The 21,939-nt window shown below is 36.3% G+C and overlaps 2 protein-coding genes across 4 annotated transcripts in view; one reads left to right on the top strand and one right to left on the bottom strand.

Annotated features, from left to right (window-relative positions):
* The window catches only part of LOC145666520 (uncharacterized), a 466,510-nt gene that overhangs the window by 134,690 nt on the left and 309,881 nt on the right, over positions 1-21,939 (bottom strand). For all 3 annotated transcript variants that reach the window (XM_081733813.1, XM_081733810.1, XM_081733811.1), the window contains one exon: positions 355-603. In XM_081733813.1, coding sequence (XP_081589939.1) covers positions 355-603 — 249 coding nt within the window. The remainder of the gene's footprint in view (positions 1-354; positions 604-21,939) is intronic.
* LOC145666521 (uncharacterized) overlaps positions 1-21,939 on the top strand; it is a 411,536-nt gene that overhangs the window by 321,700 nt on the left and 67,897 nt on the right. The gene's annotated exons all lie outside the window — the stretch shown is intronic.

Here is a 21,939-nt window from a genome sequence, read left to right as displayed (position 1 = left end):
ATTATCTTACCTTACTATTATACTGTAGTCAAGTTGAACGATTATTATTGTTATCGTATATAAACTATAGTTTTCTTCTATGTAACTGCTTATTCGATGGTTTTAGTATCTAATAAATGTCCCTCTTAGTGTTTAAGCAATCAACCTGATCAAATTAACTAAATAAGTACCAGGAATTTCGTACTGGAACAGCTTACATTCCTCATAATTCTTAACGTAATTCACACTTTGCAGCAACGGTCCATCATAAAGGCAAGTAAAGAAAATGGTAGACAAAATAATACAACACACAAAAAATCACACCAATCACACACACACACACACACACATATATCTTCACCAAAAAAGCAATACCTTTTCCATAAACTTTTCCAATTCTTCTGGAGGAAGGAAGTCACCAATATGATGTTTTCCTTCAGCTCGTTTTGTTAATTCTTCTGCCCATAGTCGTGTAGCCTCCATCTCTTGCATACGAAGCTTATGCTCCCAAGTTCCTCCTTCCACTTCCTCATCACTATCGTACTCATATTTAAACTTTCCAGCTCGTGCCAGCTTTTCAATTTCTTGACGTTTTTTAAGCATATCTTGGTAAAGCAGATTTATCTATAAATAAAATTAGCACAAATATCAGTTACAACGTGAGGCCTAAAGCATTTAATGTTCTTAGTCATAATAATGTTTCAAAAGAGTACGTGGAAAATTGGAAACTGAAGTTAAGATTACAGATAACAGGTATACAAGGACAGATATTCAGGACTTAGTTACGCAGATACTCAGTTCACGTGAATTCATATTTTTCCGACAATGTGAAGATGCTTGGTCCTTATTTTAAAAAACGTAGAACTAGTTAAAATCTGGTCTTTCCATTCCTAAAGACATGATTTTACAATACCAAAATACGATCAGTATCCAAGTAAGTTTTTACCTTTGTGCAATACACAGAAATCAATTAATTCACTACAATAAACTGACTTCATTTTCTCAAAAACACGGTTCAACAATACATTAGAAAACGATTGTAATCTTTTGTAATTCAATATATATACACACAGCAGGTTCCAAACGGTGATTAATTTCTCACTGGAGAAACTTTCAATCTATCATTATGTGGTTTCTTGACTTTAAAAGTGGCACACAACACAATCTTAAGTACTTCTGACCAACGAACAACTCAAAAGATGCTTTCGACGGATCTTACTACTGGCAGCGTAATGGCTTGGACCATTCGACCACGGGTGTAAGTTATTAACAAAATTCATTTGCGCTTCTACATACAAGTAAACAACTTTTTAGACCACTTTGTTTACATTAATTGTATTGGGAATTTCAACTCCACTTTGTCTACATGGCAAACAAAAGCCCTCCTTTCTGGTCTAGTAGAAAGCGAGTGCACCTTTGTGCACGTCGTCCCGGGATCGATTCCGGGTGGAGAACACTAAAAAAACTTAACGCATTATGGTGGTTCAGATTTTACCTTAAAGTACAAATCCACGTTTTATATAATTTCGGTGCCGAAAAGGGACGTTAAGCTTCAACGCACAAATAAAATAACGTGAGCAAAATCGAACTCATGCGCAAAAACGTCTCATGTGGAGTCGGAGCAAACAATTCTTCTAGTACTTTAAATTTGAAAATTTTCTTTCTTTAGTTAATGTTCCAGTATGCCACTTAAGCCAAAGGATTAATGCAAGTGAATGCTTGAGAAATTATTATTATTATTATTATAAATTATTTTGTTTTCTCCGATCGAGAATTGAACCAGGGGTCACGTGCACCAAAGGTGCATGCGCTACCCACTAGACTAGCGGGCAGGGCTAAAGTTAATTGGTACTCTAGTGATTCAGTAATAATTCTGTGATTACGAACGGAACTTTTCACATAAAACGAATATTATCGTGGAATTCTCTAAAAAGTTCCTTACTGAAAACGAGTTTAGAAGTTTTTATGCACTATTACTTCATTACTCAAATTACACACTATTCACTACAATAATTACCTAAAGCTATTAAAAATTTACCCACATAAAAATCAAATTTGCTTACAATAATCAATGTGAAAGAAAATAAAATATAAAACCTTACACTTTATCACAATTTATGTAATATACTACTACGCATTAAAATGTAACGTTACGTAGATATTGGATTGATTTTATATTTGCAAAATGTGTAGAGGATGGAAGGGCAGTAAAATAATTACCAGTAGCTCTGCGACGCACAATGTGGACTGACGATGCCCGTGGATACAGCAAACGAAAACCCACAGTTCCGTTGGAACGAGTGTTTGACTTGATATATGCGTATCTAGGCGGTCGAACAATGTTTTACTTTCTCGAACGAGGCAATAATTTCTGCAGGTGTGCATCGTATATCGCGGAAGAACTGTGGTAAATTGTAACTATGGATTATCTTGCCGCGACAGTAGTGCCCAGATCTGGAAGGATGGAAATATGGAACCTATGACTTCAGGAAAGAACCACCGAACGACAGTATAAAGACTGACTGTGTGTAAGGCTATGGAGGATAGCATAGTAACATCCAGAACACTGGCGCACGAATTCGAAGTATTTTTGTAGCAACCAGCGTCTCTACGAAGTCGTTTGCGACGTGAGGCATATTTTGAACAGCAAAGACATGTGCGGCTCCAAAGTTGCCATGGATGTCACGTATGGAGAGTCTAATGCCGTAAAATCGTTTTCTCAGACGAATCGCGCTTCAGTTTGTAGAATTATTATGTCTGTCTCTAAGTTTGTATTACCGTGGGTACACATGGGTGATGGTGGCATTCTGCATTGGAAATACTGTTCCAGGTTTTAGCGTTATAGATTAAGCTGCAATTAAATTCCGTGCTAGCTCACGTGTAATACCCATTTATGAGATATCGAGTAACTAAAACTAAACCCATAAATTTCTGAGTTCAGTTGTGATCTGGTTGTGGTTGAGCAACTTCCCAACAGGATAACGCGCGACACTCGCGTGCAGGGTCCTACACCTAGAACTACATCTTGTTCCCAAAGTCCGTTCGCGGCCGTGCCTAATGGCATACGGTTTTTGTGGGCATGGTACCAAGTTCGCTTTCCAGCTGGGTACTTGCCTCGGATATAAGTACTGGTTCGAATAACCCTTTAAACAACAAAACATATTTCATATGAGTGGGTGCTCAAACTGGAAGATAACTCCAATAATCCTTCCGTGAATTACTATGACAAAATGCATAACTTTCAGGCAATTGCTCAGGCATCCGAAACGACACTTGTGATGTGTCGGATTGCCTAACTTCTTGCTCATAATCAATGCAATCCCAGTCTGAAAACTAACCAATATAATCAGCCAGGGACTGAACATATAGGACTCACTAGTACTCAATGTTGTAAAGGCACTTTGTTAATTGTAGAATCTACTACATGAAACCAGCGGTAGTACTTGAATAAAAAAAAGTAACAACTATGATCTACAGAACCCAGAGGTTTAATGCCGCGTTCACAAAAGCTCTCCATTGACTTCTATCCACAGCCAACCGGATCCAGTTTCTACTTTGTATTCCTATTTCTGCCAGATCCATCTTAATATCCCCCCCCCCCCCCCATCTGCGCCTGCGTCTTTCTAATGGTCGTTTTCCGATTGGTCTTCCAGTTAAAGACTTTGAGAGCGTCCCAACTTTCTTCCATCCTGGCTACATGATCTGCCCACCTGAGCCTCCTAGACTTGACGACCCTAACAATGTTGAGTAAACCGTATAAATTATATAGCTCCTCGTTATGCAGTTTCCGTTATTCTCCATTCCCGTTCCTCTCGGGTCCGAATATTCATCTCAGGATCTTGTTCTCAAATACTTTTAGTCTATGTTCTTCACTCAGAGTAAGCGATCATGTTTCGTAACCATACAGAACAACAGGCATGATTATAACGTTTTATATATTTTAGACTTCAAATTCTTAGACAGAACTCGAGACGGGAAAAGAGCAGGGAATAATAATATGAATTCTCTGCTTTTAGTCGACATTTAATTTCTTCGTAAATATGATTTTCGTCTGTTATTATTGATTCTATATATTTGAAAGTATCCGCTTCATCAAAAGTATTGTTCGATAATTTAAGGCATCCATAACTTGCCGTATTACGACCCCTACGAAGTTCCATGTATTTAGTTTTCTCTGCATTTACTTCTAATCCCGTGTCCCTGCAAGAGTTAAATAAGACCTCTACATTTCTTTCTATTGTTTTCCTATCATCCCATATTATATTTACATCATCAGCATACGCCATAACCTGGTGAACACCATTCAACTGTAGGCCCTGAGTGTTATCTTTGATTTTCCTTATAGCGTATTCCAGGACAAAGTTGCATAATAATGGCGACAACGCATCTCCTTGTTTCAGGCCATACTCGACGTGAAAGCTTGTGGACAAATATTTTACTACCCGGACTTTACTTGGGATTCATTTAAAAATATTTTAATTAATCTAATTAGCTTTTTGAGTATTCCAAATTCTGTAAAAATATTGTACAATGTTTCTCTCCTAACCAGATCGTAAGCCTCTCAAAAATCAATAAATAGTTGATGTACTGCGGTATTGTATTCTTAGTTCTTTTCGAGTATTTGTCGAATGGTAAATATGGTCGATAGTTGATTGATTTCGTCTAAATCCGCACTGATAATCTCCAGTAACTTCATCTGCGTATGGGGTCAATATTGCTAATAGAATGTTTGAATGGATTTTATAGGATGTTGACAGAAGAGAAATGCCTCGATAATTATTAGTCAGTTTTGTCACCTTTCTTGTGAATTGGAACAATAACTAACTTTTTCCACTCTTGTGGCAATTGTTCCTTGTTCCAGACAAGGAGAATAAGTATGTGAATCTTGTTTCACAATTTTTCGCCTCTAGCTAAAATTAACTCAGCCGGAATTTCGCCTACATCCGGAGATTTGTATTTCTTTAATATCATTATAGCGATTTCTACTTCTATTCGGTTAGATTCTGGATATATAAGGTTCTGCGGTGTGTATTTCCCTTTCTTCACGAATATTAGTTATTGCCTGCGTGTTAAACAAATCGTCAAAAAAATCTTTGCATGTATTTAAGATGCTATCTGTATCAGTGAGAACTGTTTCGTCAGTTTTCTTTAATATACAAGCACGAGGTTGACAGCCTTTCTAAAATTCACTGATCCCCTTATACATATCCCGAATGTTTTTATTTCTACTTTTATCTTCAAGTTCAAAAAAATGCGTTTCTTTGTTCTAAAAGTTGTGGAACTTTTCCACCTGATGTTGTCTACGAAATTTCGTGTAGGTATATCATTCGGATTTTGTAGCTAACGTAATTTTGCCTGTTTTCTCTTCTCAGCTAGCTTAATGCATTCCTAGTCGAAATATGGTTTGTTCCTACGTATTTCCCCGTATCTTAATTTTTCTTTTGCTGAGATTTCAATCCAAATATCCTCATCATTAGTGCACTCCAAATCTTTTAAAACCGAGAATCTATTCGAGACTTCAATTTGGTATTCCTCTCTTACCTGGCTCTCTTCTAATTTCTTTAAATTAAATTTATTCAACGATAATCTCTTTCTTATTATCGCAGCTAGCAGGTAGTGTTCAGTGGCACAATCAGCCCCTCTACACGACTAAACATCAATTATGCTAGATTGTCTTTTTTTTATCTACTAAACCGTGATCAATTTGATTGTCTTTTTCCGACTGGTGATGTCCAAGTGTATTTATGAACGGCGATGTGGGAATTTTGTACTCTTCACGATAAGGTTTTTGGATATTGCAGAGTTCACGAGTCTAACACCGTTGTCGTTACTTTCCATATGAAGACTTTCGTTTCCTATAATGAGTTCGAAAATATCCTCTCGTCCTACCTTCGCATTGAAATCTCCTAATAGAATTTTCATATGGTATCGCGGGAGTCGGTCAAATATCCGTTCCACTTCTTCGTAAAAACTGTCTTTTATATCGTCATCCTTATTCTCTGTTGGGCATGAACATTCATATCCACAATTATTGTCGGATGTCTATAAATATGTTGTTGTAGGAATATATTTTGGTAACGAATTCGCCCGGTATTTCTTATAATGTTAGTATGTGTATAATCGGCAAAGACATGTATGTGGCAAATTTCATGTCAAAAGAGCAGTAAATAAGAACAATAAAAGGAAAATAAAACTTTCTTGTCTATTTAGCAACATTTTGTTTTACTCATTCTAATTTTCGTATTTGTAATTCTTTTGCTGTGAAATTTACCACAAATATACATTTCCCGATTATACACATAGTATCAGTATTAAAAGTACAATGCAAAATCATTATCATATTATATTCTTACAAGAAGACAGTTATAGACATGCGACAATCATTTTGGACATGAGTATACATTTAAAACAGTAATATCACACTACCGACCCTTAAGAGTAATAAAAGAAAGTATAGCACTTCAATACTTAGGTATTAATGTGGATCTTGTAAATAACTCGCTTACAGTAGATGAAAGATATTTAGATATTGTACGTTCTTGCCCCTGTTCTTTATTGTTACGCTCTGCGCGAGCACGCCAAATACTGGTAGGCTATATTGTTAGGATCACTCCTGTTACAAATGTATCGTTTCCATTGGCATATGCAGTCTTACATCAGAAGTTCTTTAGATTTCTGTAAATATTCTTTTACATGTAAAGACTCAACCACGCCCCATATAGCGTACGTTCGCCTCACAGCTTATTCTTTTTACGGATGCTACGGCTAGTAGTATGGCCGTGGTTGATTCTATGAGAATGTCATTTTCCAATTGACCGGTCTTAGGACCTTTCCAACTTTTGTCACTGAGTTTATGGCGGTTGCCTTTGCCATATTGTTTGCATATCACCGTCCAGTACAAATTTATTGTGATAATCAAGCTGTGGTATATTGTGTATCAAAGAAAATATGTAGAGCTTGGTACCTGTTACCTATGGCACATTGTATCTATCAATTTGACCACTATGAGGTGGTATTTGATCAACAGATGAAAATAAAGCAGATGAAGCCTCACGAGCGGGTGGCTCGATCCTCTTACTACCCTCCGCCAATCAGGGCTAGCCACCTGGGTGCCAGGATAACAAAACCTGGGAGCCAGGTGGCAGAGCCTCAGCTCACGAGGTGTGAGGATAGTGAGAGGAGTGATTAGGTCGCGCGCGTGGGGATTCAACCCGCTTAAATGCTGATATAATTCGTTTGTGAACGAAAGATCTTGTCCTAATTGGTGATTTTTATTTCCTTCATTTCCGGAATTCACAGTTCCATTTCCTTCCCATCTAACTTCCTGAACTCCTACTATGTCCATCTTGTATTTCTCTAATTCACTCGTTAACGGATTTTAACGCGCCTGCCCTATAGAGACTTAAAATATTCCATGTTCCAAATCTCATGTCGATTTTCTTTTGCGAAGTTATCAGTTGTGGTCCGAGGTTTCTGTGAATGTTTCTCAACAAGTGCCCTTTTAAGAGGATGAGGTTGTTAGCCTCGCCCAAATACCCAAGCTGGAGGACCACTCCTTGTCGCCTGTCCGTGACTGCTTATTCAGTATATTTACAGTTAACCTCTATATCTAGAGGCCTTCTTCTGGATCCGCAACCTGAGGACGCGCATGCCGTGGTGACAGGAACCCACATCATTCAGAGTACTTGAATAAGAAAATAATAAAAAGTCAATAAAGTGAAAATTTCCAGTTTTCCTTGACTACAAGAAACTAAAGGTAGTAAAAGAAGATAATAAAAAAGTCAATAAAGCGAAAATTTCCAGTTTCCTTGGCTAGTTTCTCATCGATTTAATATTCTAGTTCACGATTGGAAAAAGCTTCACGAATTCGTGGCTAATAGGTTAGCGTACACGCCATTGGCGCAGGAGACGTGGGTTTGATTCCCGACGGGAGCTCATGTGGTTCTGTTTCCACGTTAAGCTGTAGGTCCACATCTTATCTAGCCTCGCTGCTGAAAGGAGCGCTAAACTTAAAATCAAATTAAATCAAAATTTAAAAGCTTCACTGGAGACCAGAGATGCAAACAAGCTGGAATTCGCGATTTTTAAAAAATGAAAACCGACCTTTGAAGAAAACTGGATATTTTCATTTTATTGACTTTTTATGATTTTCTGATTGAAGTACTACCTTTGGTTTCTTGCAGTAGATTTTTGCAAGAAATTGCCTTATGAAATTGAGTCTTATGTTCAATATTGATTAGTTTTCAGACTTGGATTGCATTCGTTACAAGCAAGTCTAAGTTATGCAACCCGGAATATCACAAGTATTGTTCTGGTTGCCTACATTCAAACTGGGACGCAAAGAGAACAGTACATAAATAAGAAACAAATGCAAAAAAAAATTGTTTTGGTATAAAATTCACTTACATTTCGTTCTTCGTTCAGGAAACACTTTTTGTGAGTTTCAGGTTTTGTATCTACGGATTAAACTCATAATCAGTCGTTTTTTGCTATGATGCTAGTTTAACACAATACTAGAAGTTAATTCTTCATAGAATCTCTTCTTTGTTTATTGTTATATCATGTCAATATGGTTGAAACAGAAAATCTGTAGACAGCATTTTTCACCTTCCTCCCTTCAAATTTCGTATGGAGGGTGTCTGTAACTTCGTCCAGTGCCTATAAAATCAAAAGCGACTGGAGCAAGAAAAATAAAACAAAAACTAAAATAGGAAAGTGCCATGGTGTGCATCGAGTGGAGCATTCTGCTTTACTCTCACAAGAAAACAAACAACTTGTGTGAAAAAAAAAAAAATCGTGTGGGCCGCCGTTTACAAAATGGCCATTCCGTAATAGATAGCATTTCAGGTAAAAAGGGTGAAAGAAAAACTGAGATAGAAGAGTGCCAGGGGAAGAATCGGGCGGAGTATTTTGCTAGACAGTCACTCGAAAATTTCAAATGCCAATGTATGTCTTGTCATATATCGTTGGGAAGGTCACAAGAAAGAAACACCTTTTGTAGGATACATTTTTTCGTGCGGGTCATAGTTTACGAAATGGCTACCATTTAACAGATGGCGTTTCAAGTGAAACGTAATCAGAAATGTTTAGAGAAAAAAGGAAGAAAGAAAAACTGAGATAGGAGAATGTCCGGGGATGCATCCAATGGAGTACTTTACTTGCTCCTCAGGATCCTCTAATATGGAGTCTTAGGGTATCACTCAAGAATTTTAAATGGGAAGATATGTCTTGCAATAGGTGTTGGTGTAACTTCATCCAGTGGCTATACAGCCGAGCTGGTTGAATATATCGCATAAAAAAGCAAATTTGAATAATAAAAACGGAAGGGGGCAATCCAGGACTGGAATATCCTCTTCGTCATGTTTCCTGGGGTATATAACTTAACTTCGATATTTCAAATAGGAAGATAATGCAGGTGACATATCGTTCGAACGTCTCAACCTGTTCAAAAACAATGTGCAAGCAACATAATCTTACAAACGTTCTAGGGCAAAATAACCGGACCAATTGTAATTACAGTAATAGCGTGTCTATTACTTTATTCAGTTGACTTAACTGAAAATATCTTGAACATAAATGTGAATATCAGAACAGAATGGACGAAATCTATGAATGACGGAACAATATCCAGACTCCTTAAAATGGACGAGAATCAGATTTTAGTAACGCAAATCGGACGATAGAGCAAGTGACATATCGTTTAAAATGTTTCGCCGAGGTAGAATTATTGTTGGAGGAATCCCTTGAAGTGACAGAGTGTAGACATATGTGCTGACATGCTTGAAATGTGGCTAAGCAGATTATGAAAATGATGAACCGTTCATATCGTCATAGACCCCTTTCCACTTTTTCTGTCTAGATTCGAGCTCGGAAATATGACCACCGGACGAAGTTACAAAAACACCCTAGCACAAGGCGTAACTTACAATTTAGGATTCTCAAATAGTGAGAGCTTTGTTAGATTCAGCCAGTGAGAAAAGCTTGGTATCAGAAAACTGCACGCAATGACTCGGTTTACAGAAAAAATCTGTGCATGTACATGTTTCTGGACTGCGTTCCAGTAATGTTGCTCGGGCAAAAGATGTTTGTTAATATCGTGTTTACATCAGTTACGATGTTAGATTAGAATTTTCTGTAGAGGCATTAGTGTTGCCAAACGTAACAGGTATGCTACCAAAACGGTATATTCATAATGGTCGCATATTAACATGTTAACATTAGCAAATCCGAATTTTAATGCTCCTGACTAAATTGATCTGTTACTGGGTGCAGATATTTACCCTCAACTGCTATCGGTGGGTGTGTGTAACGGAGCTAATGGTTCTCCCGTAGCAGTGGACACCAAATTAGGATGGGTAGTGCTTGGTTCTATCGATGACGATCAAGTGCGACGTAAAGAACTCACAGCATCAACATATCATATCCAGTGCAACAGTGAAAGAATTTTGCATCAGTTTTGGGAATTAGAAGATATTCCTACACAAAATATAATGTCGTCAGAAGGCGAACAGCGTAAAATTTATTTCGAGAAGACTCATCAAAGAGACGAGAGGTAGGATTCATGTCCAGTTACCGTTTTGTGACAACAGTGGAAGACTTGGTGTCCTGTGAAGTGGCAATTAAACGTCTTAAGCTAGTAAAAAGGTGGTTGAAAAAGAGGCCTAAAATGTGTCAATTATATGCAGATTTTATGAATGAGTATAAGATACGAGACATATGAAGATTATTCCAGAAAGTGAAATACTGAAACCAAACAGTGAAGTGTATTACTTACCACATCATGCAGTGCTAAAAGATTCCAGTTCTACAACAAAGTTGAGAATAGTTTTTGAAGGTAGTTGTAAAACTTCATCTAATGTGTCATTGAATGATAAGTTACTTGTCGGACTTAGGTTGCAGTGTGACTTAATTCCATCACTTTTGCGTTTTAGACAACATAATGTAGCATTAACTGCTGATATTGAGAAAATGTATAGACAGGTAAGAATCCAACCAAAGCATAGACACTTCCAGCGAATTGTGTGGCGTAAACACCCTAATCTTCCGATTAAGGATTACAGGCTCGTGACGGTAACTTATGATACAGCTTCAGCACCATATTTAGCAGTGAAAAGTTTGCAACAATAGCGAAATATGAAGAAGAATCATCTCCTATTGCAGCGGCTGTAGTAATGGAAGACTTTTTTGTTGATGACTTAATCAGTGGTGTCACCTCAGTTAATGAAGCAATTCAGTTACAAGAACAACTCAGTGCATTATTGCAGAAAAGAGGTTTTAAACTGAGAAAATGATCCAACAGTTCCAACGTTTTGGACTCCGTACCCTCCCATTTGAAACAAGTAACAAGTAGTTTAGATTTTGATTGTAGTAATTCAGTGAAAACGTTAGGAATTCAGTGGTATCCATCAATAATGTCAATCTTCCATCAGTTAAGTCAGTTGTAACTAAGCGTAATATTTTATCAGAAAGTGCAAAGGTGTTCGATCCATTAGGCTTGATTTCGCCCACTACTATTAATGCGAAAATATTATTGCAAGAAATTCGGAAGCTAAATTTAGAACGGGGCAGTCCAGTTCCTCAATGGATTTTGTGAAAATGGAGGAATTATTACTCAGAGCTTTCTTTATTGAAAAACATCAAAATCAACAGGTGTATCAGTGTCACTCAAGCTACAAGAAGAGAGTTAATAGGATTCTGTGATTCTTCCGAAAAGGCCTATTGTGGAGTGGTGTATATGAAGTCTGTATTTCAAGACGGCCAAGTGAGTGTGAACACTGTTATGGGAAAAACTAAGGTTGATCCAATCAAACAAGTGTCTTTACCACGATTAGAGCTCTGTGGTGCCTTGCTATTAGCTAATTGGAAGTACATGATGTAATTGCCTATTCCGACTTCACTGTTGTGTTTTCGTGGGTGAGTTCGGATTCGAGCAGATAAAACGTGTTTGTTGCGAATCGTGTAGCAAAGATTCAAACACTTTTGCCATCAGTGAAGTGGCTCAAAGTGGATTCAAAAAATAATCCAGTAGACTGTGATTCTCGAGGTTTATTACCTTCACCTTACTTGCACATCACTAATGGTTCTAAAGCCCAGACTGGCTCAAAAATCCCACCAATGAATGTACGGTGGATTTAAAGTTAGTCAGCCAAGAAGAAAGAAGTCACATATTGTCTATACATGTACATGTTGATACCACCATTATTGACAGTTGTTCATCGTTGGTGAAACTTGAGCAAATTGTTGCATATTGTAAGCGCTTTATTAATAATTGTCATGTGTCGCAAGGAAACAAGCATACAGGTCTACTTACAGCACCAGAACTTTCTAATGCCTTGATGTAATTATCTGATAAAAGATTTTCAACAAAGGTCATTTGCATCAGAGATTGAATACCTCAAAAACGGTAAATCATTACCTTCCAAAAATCGATTAAATTGCTTCTATCCATTTGTGGATGGCAAGGGTATTCTACGTGTGGGAGGTCGACTTAAAAATGTCAAACATTCAGAAGATCGAAAACATCCCATTTTACTTCCAAGGGATAGTCATTGAACGGAATTAATTGTGTGGCATAAACATATATTGTGTCTGCGTGGTGGACCAAGACTGATATTATTCTCTTTACAACAGACATTTTGGATTACTAACGGGAGAGATTTTGTTCGCAAATTACTTCGGAAATGTGTAACATGCCATCGTCATAAAAAGTTAACGGTAGAACAGCTCATGGGAGATTTGAATGCTTCAAGAGTAAATCCCAGTCGTTCGTTTATTCGTTCAGGAATATATTATTGTGGACTAATTCATCTCAAAGCAATTAAAGACAGAGGGTGAACAACTTACAAAGCATATGTTGCATTATTTGTATGTTTTACTACTCACACAATCCATTTAGAAATTGTGAGTGACTGTAAAACTGAAGCTTTCTTAGCTACTCTAAGATTTGTTGCTCGTACGGGAAACCAACGGATATATTTAGTGACTGCTCCACAATATTCGTCAAAGCTAATAAAGAGCTAAAAGATTTTATGTTGCTGAAATTTGATCACCATTATATTAGTGTCACAGATTATCTTAGTAAGGAAGGCATACAGTGGCATTTTAATGTACCTCACGCACCACATTTTGGTGGATTTTGAGAGGCCGGAATTAAATCAGTGAAGTATCACCTGAAAAGAGTAGGAGGCAACGCTGTGTTAAATTTTGAAGAAATGTCAACTGTGTTGTGTCAAATTGAAGCGTGCCTGAATTCACGGCCAATTACTCCTTTGTCTGCAATCCCAACGATTTGTGTACCCTAACTTCAGGACATTTTCTCGTTGGAGTTCTAATGTTGGATATATCTGAACCAGATTACACAGAAAAGAAACTTAATCGACCGTCAAGATGGCAATTAGTGCAACGACTTCAGCAAAACTTCTAGAAGAGTTGGAATGTAGAATATATAGTGGTTTTCAAAGCTAAACCAAGTTTTCTTATCAGCAGTAAAACTGTCATATGGTAGTTAGCGGCCACGTGCGGTTTGTCAACCAGTTGGATGTTGCCGGTATTACAAAAGCTTAGCCGCTCTCCCTGTCGCCAGGGTAAACAATGAAGTCTCGAACTATTCTTTCTGAGTGTTGCAAACCAATAAGCAGATACATAAAACCAGAATAACCATTTAAAATAGGAATAAAATACGTACAGGTCATTCAACAAGTAATTTTCTCTCCTATTAATATAATAATAATAATAATAATAATAATAATAATAATAATAATAATAATAATAATAATAATAATAATAATAATAATAATAATAATAATAATAATAATAATAGTAGTAGTAGTAGTAGTAGTAGTAGTAGTTGTTGTTGTTTTTTTGTTTTTTTTACGTCCGAGCCATTTCGGGCTACTGTGCATTTGCGGTAATGCTCGGAAAATAGAATAGAAACTGGACCGCACATTGGACCGATATTGTATTTTTACCCGTATGAATCGGGTTTGCCCGATTGAACCTATGAATAGGGATGACCTGATAATCCCGTTTTTATGAAAACAAGCTTAGTTTGTCATTATTGTAAATGATGTGTTGTTTCATTTTATTATCATAACACAAATTGTTTTAATTATCATCTATGAACTCATAACGAGTCTATCGGGTCAAACGATCCAAACAGGCCAAACATGGATCAAACGGGTTTATCAGGTCCAAGGATCGAGTAAACCAAACGCAATGGATATTGGGCGGGTACAGTTTACCCGAAAAGTTCAAGCACTAATTATAGGTTAAAGTCAATACTTAAGAGCTCTAATTGTTTGCATTCACTTTTTCTTTTTTTCTTTCTTTTTTTTAGGTAGCCGACCAACGAACTTGCGGATACATAAATATAAATGCTCAAATCTAAATTATTGCATTATATTATTGCAATGAGCATCAACGTGATTTACTATTAGGAGTTAGCGTGATGCACTAATGTTAGTCTTTTATAAATGTTATTATTGTTATTATTATTATTATTATTATTATTATAATAATAATTATTATTATTATTATTATTATTATTATTATTATTATTATTATTATTATTATTCGACAGGCCATCTGTCTATAAATGACAATTTAAAACTTTCTTTTAAAAAAAAGAAATGATTAAAAAGCATTCTATTAAGTACCTAAATCCTCATATGTATTAATGTATGCAGGTTAATATCTGAGTAATAAAGCTATCGTTATTAATTTCCTGTGTATAGTATCCTAATTTGTAGTTTGTCCAGTTTTTATATACGTGATGAATCACATTAGAAAGAAACTGATCAATTATATATTGACCTGTATAACTATATCTTAAAGTTAGAAATAATATACTTACAAGCAGAGCAGACAAACAGGCAGAATCTTTATTAAGCCTATTACTAATAATAATAATGATAACTAAATTCCTGGCGCAACAGCCTTTAGAAAGCCTGAACTTATGGCACTCATTTCTGTGGGGTAATGTGTTTAGAGGCCTGCACGGGCTCGGGCTACTATGATAACTAGAGACCGGATGTTAAGCAAAATGCCTATTCTTTAATATTAAAGATATGATCAAAAATAACGTTTTAAAGTTTATATGGGAGAGTATAGTTTCAATTTAAGTCAATTTTATTTTGCCTAATTTGCCCCTTACTGCCTAAATAATTGCTTTAAGCCATATATCTGGAGAACTACATATAGTGTAGCCAAACAAAAACTACTACTTAACTACTAAAAGTATGATGTACTTTTTCCGTAAAAAATAGGAAAACTCGAGTTAGGGGCCGTTCACAATTTTTGTGCCCCCATTCAAAAAAATTCTATATATTTCATTCACTCAAAACTTTTCTTGTACGCCCCATATATGGAGAACTACATATAGAGAAAACAATCCCAAAATATCGCTTAAAACAGTATGATGTGCTTTTTCCGTTAAAAAAAAAAAATTTAGGGGCCAGTCAAAAATTTTGTGACCTCTTAACCAAGAAATTCAATATATTTCATTCAATCAAAAATGTTCTTATATGCCTTCTATCTGGAGAACTACATATAGTACAGCCAAACTCGAACTATCACTGAACTCAGTATGATGTGCTTATTTCGTAAAAAATAAAACTCGATTTAGGGACCGTTCAAAAATTTTGTGGCCCCGGAACCAAAATCTAATTATTGGCCAAGATCGCAATCTTTTGATGCACTTTTTTTATTATTCCTAAAATTCTTGGTCAAGATCGCAATCTTTTGATCCATTTTTTGGATCATTTCTAAACTTTTATATCATATACAGAGTAAAATAAGATATTTACAAACAGATATGTTTCTATATTCTTTGAGATTGTCTAAAACTTGAATTTATTTTTTAAATTGTATTGAGTATTTACCTTCATAATTTCGTGTTACATTTTAGTGCCTATTTTACTGCCTATTTTTGAAATTTTAAGTGCCTATTTGCCTGCCTATTTTGCAACTTTTTAGTGCCTAAACATTCGGTCTCTAATGATAACCGTAATGAGGTTAGCCATACTGAGAGCTTTATACAGTTCTACCTGAGTTGGAGCGGCAACGCCGGAATCTAGTTACAATGAAGGATTTATGGTAGGGACAAGTAAACCCTTAGATCTTGACCTCCGAAGAAAAAATTGGTTATGTTTTGTCGCGAGCTATATCTCTATGTTACAACAGCGCCCAAAGTGGTGGAAAAGAAACCACCACGTGAAGGACGGTGACTTAATTTTACTTGTGGAAGATAACTTACTTCCTTTAAAATGGAAGCTGGGACGTATTATAATTGTTCATCCTGGAAGTAATAACCTTGTTCATGCAGTGACTGTAAAGACCTCACATAAAGTTTACAAAAGACCAGTTGTGAAAGTATTCCCATTGCCATTTTAATGAGAAAGACATTTTTCATTTACATTTTGTTTCAATTTTTATAGTTTATTTCAAATATTGTACTAATTCATTCTTAAGTGTATTTTGAACAAGATCGTTCAAGCGTGGGGGCTATGTTTAGTCCTACCTTACTTAGTTAAATTGTTTAGTTTTGTTAAACGATGTTTGTTCAATGTAACTTGTTAGATGTAGAAAAAGAAAAAGCAAGTCGAGTAGAAACCTGTTGAAACTGTGTAGAAGAGTACTCTGTGAGTGTGGGCATAGCCTATAGCGGCCTCATCATAGTGTTCGATGTGCATTTTATTTGAACTCGGGAATTGTAAGAAATATTCATATTATTAAACCAAACTCTTACAGAACGAACCAGCGTTTGTGTTATACAGTTCATCAGAGAGACAGAGCGATCGAAGCGTCACCACTTCCATACTCAAAAGTATTTCAGAATATTGAACTGAAACCCTATCTAAAGAGGTTCCGCTCTCCCTTTCTTACCAAAGTACAATTTCAACCTCTTAAAGTGACCTTTGGCGATCATGAAGATTTGGGGTTCATGAGTTTGTTTTCTTGTCTGGAACCAGGGTCTGATTTTGGATATTCTTTGTTTACATCCGCATGTTCTCTTTACGCCTCTGACTGTTTCAAGAACGTAAATCATATGCTGTAATGAAATATTGAGAAGTAACCTGCGTATGATAAATAGCTGCAGATAAATACACTACACATCTCATTTATTGCTATTACACGATTTTCTTAATTTATATTCAATATTTACATAAAATATACCAACGTTTTGTTAACACCTACCACATCTCAGGTATTAAAGATAAAATTACTTATGCCCTGAAATAATTATATGAATAAATATACGCAAATTGATTTATTTTAATCTTATTATTTTATATAATTATTTATGCATTGAGGAAAATACAATTTCATATAAAAATGTAATCCTAATTAAACCGAACTCACGGCCTTAAGATTTGAACTCCCGCGGTTTATCACTAAGGTGACATGATCATTGTGGCTGAGCTCCTTCTAACGAAATATAACTGATTTTCCAAGACAATGACATTCATATCCGTTGCAAATGCTGTTGTTTCTTTCTCCTTTGTCTTTTTGACTTTACTACGGATGCGAGAACTATGGGAATGGAACTATAGAAAGGAACTGTGGTCTTTCCTTTCATTGGAAATGTTCATTTACATATCTAAATGTTCGTTTACGTATGGAAACCTATGTGACAAACGGAGCATCTGAATAAATAGTTTCCAAATATTGTATCATTAAATATTTCAATCAATGTTACTGTTTTCTATACTTAACATTTCAGCACGTTTTATTATACATAGAAGAAGAAAAAAATACATCTGCGCACTGTTCCCCAATCGCAAAGGTTTGCTTGGAAGTTCCAACCTGGCATCTTTGGTTTACTGCGACGTTGGACTTAAAATTTTGCCTCAAAAGAGCTATAATCAATGCGCTCAACCTTTTTGGAACCAGGTGTACATGAAGGATGAGAATTCAACCGTTAGCTATTAACCTCAATGGAGTATAATTTACCCTTTTATTAAACGTTTAGCGAGATCCCGAACACCTTATTATAATTTTGACATTTTTTCTACATTTTAGGCATTGATCCAAAAACTCAAGACACGAAGTACGCTATCATACAGAAGAGACCTGAAAATTTCAATAAACTATATCTCTTAGATTCTTTTCAATGTTAGTTACAGTTTTATCAAATTTTTCGTGCAAGCCGGAACTCTTTACAAAAACTTTGGAATTTTTCTACATTTTAGTCACTTTTAGAAAGAACTTAGTCTCTCAACGAATTGGTTCCGACCTGTTCTTTCTAGTGAAGTTGGAACATTGAAATTCACTTAAGCTCTAAATAATTCAGAAGTAATCAGTGTTTCCCCGCTTGACTAAATTCTGATCACTTCTGTAATTTTTCCATTTATGTTTCTATCCATCAGAACTTTGGGAGAGTGAATAAAATAAAGTTCGTTGAAAATAGAGTAGAAAAATGAGAACTAGACCTGACTGAGATCTCTTCACCTCATTTCAACTTAATTTTCGATTATATGGGATTTTTCTCGAAAACCCGAACATTAAACAATGAATTTCATATTTTCAGATTTTTACTCACTTTCTGTGGAACTTAATCTCAGAAATAAGATGTAGCAGGACACTACACTGTTATCCAGCTAGCTATAGTCGATCATCGTTCTTTCAATAAAGAAAAACCAGCAGTACTGTTAAATTACGCTGGGTTGCACTGAGTATTTTATTTTAAAAAATAGTAAATTTAGTAATTTTTTGTGCTGTTAGAATGGTGTATGTGTTGTGGAGTGATTGACCAGCCGTCCTCATCCGCTGTATTTGTTCTGGATTCTTATGCCATCGCTTGAGGATAACCACCACCAGCCCGAAACCAGCACCAGGCCAGAAACCGGCCATAGACGTTTGGGGGGGGCCATAAATATGTTAAGGGGGCCAAGTTATTAAAAATTCTCTTGCAAATATCTAAATTGTGTTTTTTGTATTAATAATAGGATTTTGTATTGAGGTCTGGAGAGGCCAGGAAAACTTTAGGGGGGCGGGATCCCCTCTGCTTGCGGGCCTGATACGCACAATATTAGAGAGATGAGATTTGACGTGAGGTTGAATTGTCTGTGCGAGCCTTTTATGGGAGTTCGGACTAAAAGTGGATAAGGAAAAATGCAAGGTATTGCTAAAATCCCCTATCCTAAAACGATTCGAGATATTCGATTCTTTCTCGGAATGTGCGGATTTTATAGCCGTTTCCGAAAGGACTTCAGAAATCGCGCAACCGCTTGTAATTTGACAAATAAAAATACGACATTCACTGGGTGAGAAGCAGAAAAATTGCATGGCACACCCTAAATGAAAAATTAATGACCGGCTCGGTTTTGGTCCTCTTTGACCCAGCATCGGTAAACGTGTATACCGATGCGTCCCTGAATAAAATCAGTGGCTATACAGGGTGGCCCAAAAATAGGTATACAGTACCGTACTGATCAGCTCATTGCATTTTATATCATTTCTTATTGTTATCCATCAGGTAGGCACAGTTTCTTTATTATTCGTTCTTAATGTATTTTTACTTACATCTTAAGCTCGGAAGAGCCGAAGGAAATAAACCCATAAACTAGAATGTTATGCTTGATCAGTGCAGGAGTGTATACCTACTTTTGGGCCACCCTGTATTTCACAAATTAATGAAGGGGAAATGCATCCCTTGGAGTTTCTTGGTAAGACCCTAAATGATGCACAAAAGAAATTTTCGTGTCCAGAAAAAGAGGTGTATGCTATATTACAGACCATCCTGCACTTCCACTACTACATTGCAGATTTATCCTTTCAAAGTGCATAGGATTGTCATTACGTATATTATTTACAGAAACATAAAACATGCAACTCCAGACAGATAAAATAGGCTCCAAAACTTCCACCGTATAAATTTGAAGTATTACACGTGTCTCGAACAAAGAATAAGAGCGCTGGTTATTTGTTAAGATGTTCCCTGGACAATCACGAAGAAACAGTTCAAGAGGAGACCACAAGCAAGCTGTAAGCTGTACCTGGAAAGTCGTTTCAGTTAAGTTTTAAAGGGGATATAAAGAAAATGCAACAAAAAGTTTTATGGATAAGTGATTTATTACAAAAGAAACAGAGTAACCCGATGAGTCGAGAAGTAAAACCATACGAAGCGATTTATGGAGTCTTGTGCAGAACGATAGGCAAGGAAAAGAAGTTAGCTGTACCACAGAAAGTGATCCCTGTAATTCTAAAGGCAGCGCATAATTCTCAATTATGTGGGGGGCATGCGGGATTCAATCGCTCATATTTTAAGATTAATGAACATTCTTATTTTCCACACATGGGTAAAATAATTACAGAATATACAGTCCTGTGATGCATGTCACGCTTTAACATCCATCGCGAAAAGTATCTATCCCAGTAAAAAAGAAGTTGTTTAGTCCTTCGCTGTGTAAGTCTTCGGTCCTGTTCATGAAAGCTTAGCGAGCGACTATGTATTAGTGATGGGGAAACAATTAATTAAACGGTTAATTTGTATCCCGCTGAGAAATAACACCTACAGTACCTCGATTTTATTTTGATTTGATTGTCAACTTAGTGTCCTTTTTAGCAGCGAGGCTATATGAGACGTGGCTACAGCTTAACATGTAATCTGAACCACATGAGCTCCCGCCGGGAGTCGAACCCAGGTCTTCCACGCCAAAGATGCGTACCCTAACCCCTTAGCCACGAGGGAGCTCACCTACAGTAGCGAATGCTATCTTGAATAACTTAGTTTCCGCGTATGGACCTCCAAGGAAATATTTACGGATCAAGGTAGTTATTTCTGATTAAGGTAGTAATTTCTGTTCAAGTTTAGTAGCAGAATTTAATGATCTATTTGAGATAAAACACAGAACGACAGCGGATAGTTAGAGAGGCCAACAGTTAATTGCAGCTTTCCTAACTAAATACACTTCGAAACAACCAAAGGCATAGGCACACTACATAATATTATATGCATACATCTATAATATTTCTAGGTCACAAGTAAGGAAATACACGCCGTATGAAGTTGTATTCGGATAAAGAGCTCGGTTCTCCAATGAAACAGAGCATAACTATAAGTTCCCACCAATGAAAGAGCAGACATTTACCATCAATTAGGAAAACGGTACAGGAAACATTGACAGAAGAACATAAGAAAATGAAACAAAATGCTGATCTAAAACAGCAACGAGTTAAGTTAAAGCCGAGAGATCTTGTGATGTGCCAATTGACTTTTTCAAAAAATCTAAACTAGTATACAGATTTAAAGGGCTGTTCCGGTTAGAAAAGATTTATGAAAGTAATCCCTGTAAAATAGTATCACTATCTCATCCGCACTCCAATGTTACCTCAAATGTATTGCAAACTCAACTGTTAACATAAGGAGGTTGCAAAAGTAATACCCTCGAGACACCAAATAATAAAGAATAAGAAAAACGATATAGTAGGAGTTATTGCAGAAAGAGTAACAAGTGTAATCGTGTAAATAGATAGAGTCGTAAATGGAGATGACACACAGACTTGTATGTACAAATAAAATATACAAAGAAAACAGAATTGGCCCTAGGGTATTTCATTCCAAACAATCCCAGAAGGGGAAGCATCTTCAATTTTGGACGTTCGTCTTCCCGATCTATAACTTATTTAGAGCGGCCAAAATCAAACGAGTGGCTTACGTCCCTCTACAATAGCTAATAGCATTCTCCTCCTGAAGAAGGAACACAACCTGATAATGCCATTATATAGCATGGTACGCAGCCAACTGACAAATGATAGCAGCAACTGATAGAAGATATATCTTTACTCTTATTTCCAAGTCAGTACACTCTTTTTATATTTCCTTCGTGTTTACATTTATTCGTGTAATCCCCTGAGATCAAGGCTCCAAAGAACTGAATGCCTGAAAGAACAAGGATTTTTGAGGAATTATAATTTGAAGTGATATATTTTTTAGCGTATCGGCATATAATCGCGATTCAT

Source organism: Thermobia domestica, chromosome 12 (assembly GCF_964235325.1).
Source record: "Thermobia domestica chromosome 12, izTheDome1.hap1.1, whole genome shotgun sequence".
Lineage (NCBI taxonomy): Eukaryota > Metazoa > Arthropoda > Insecta > Zygentoma > Lepismatidae > Thermobia > Thermobia domestica.
This window is presented reverse-complemented; position numbering and strand designations above follow the sequence as displayed.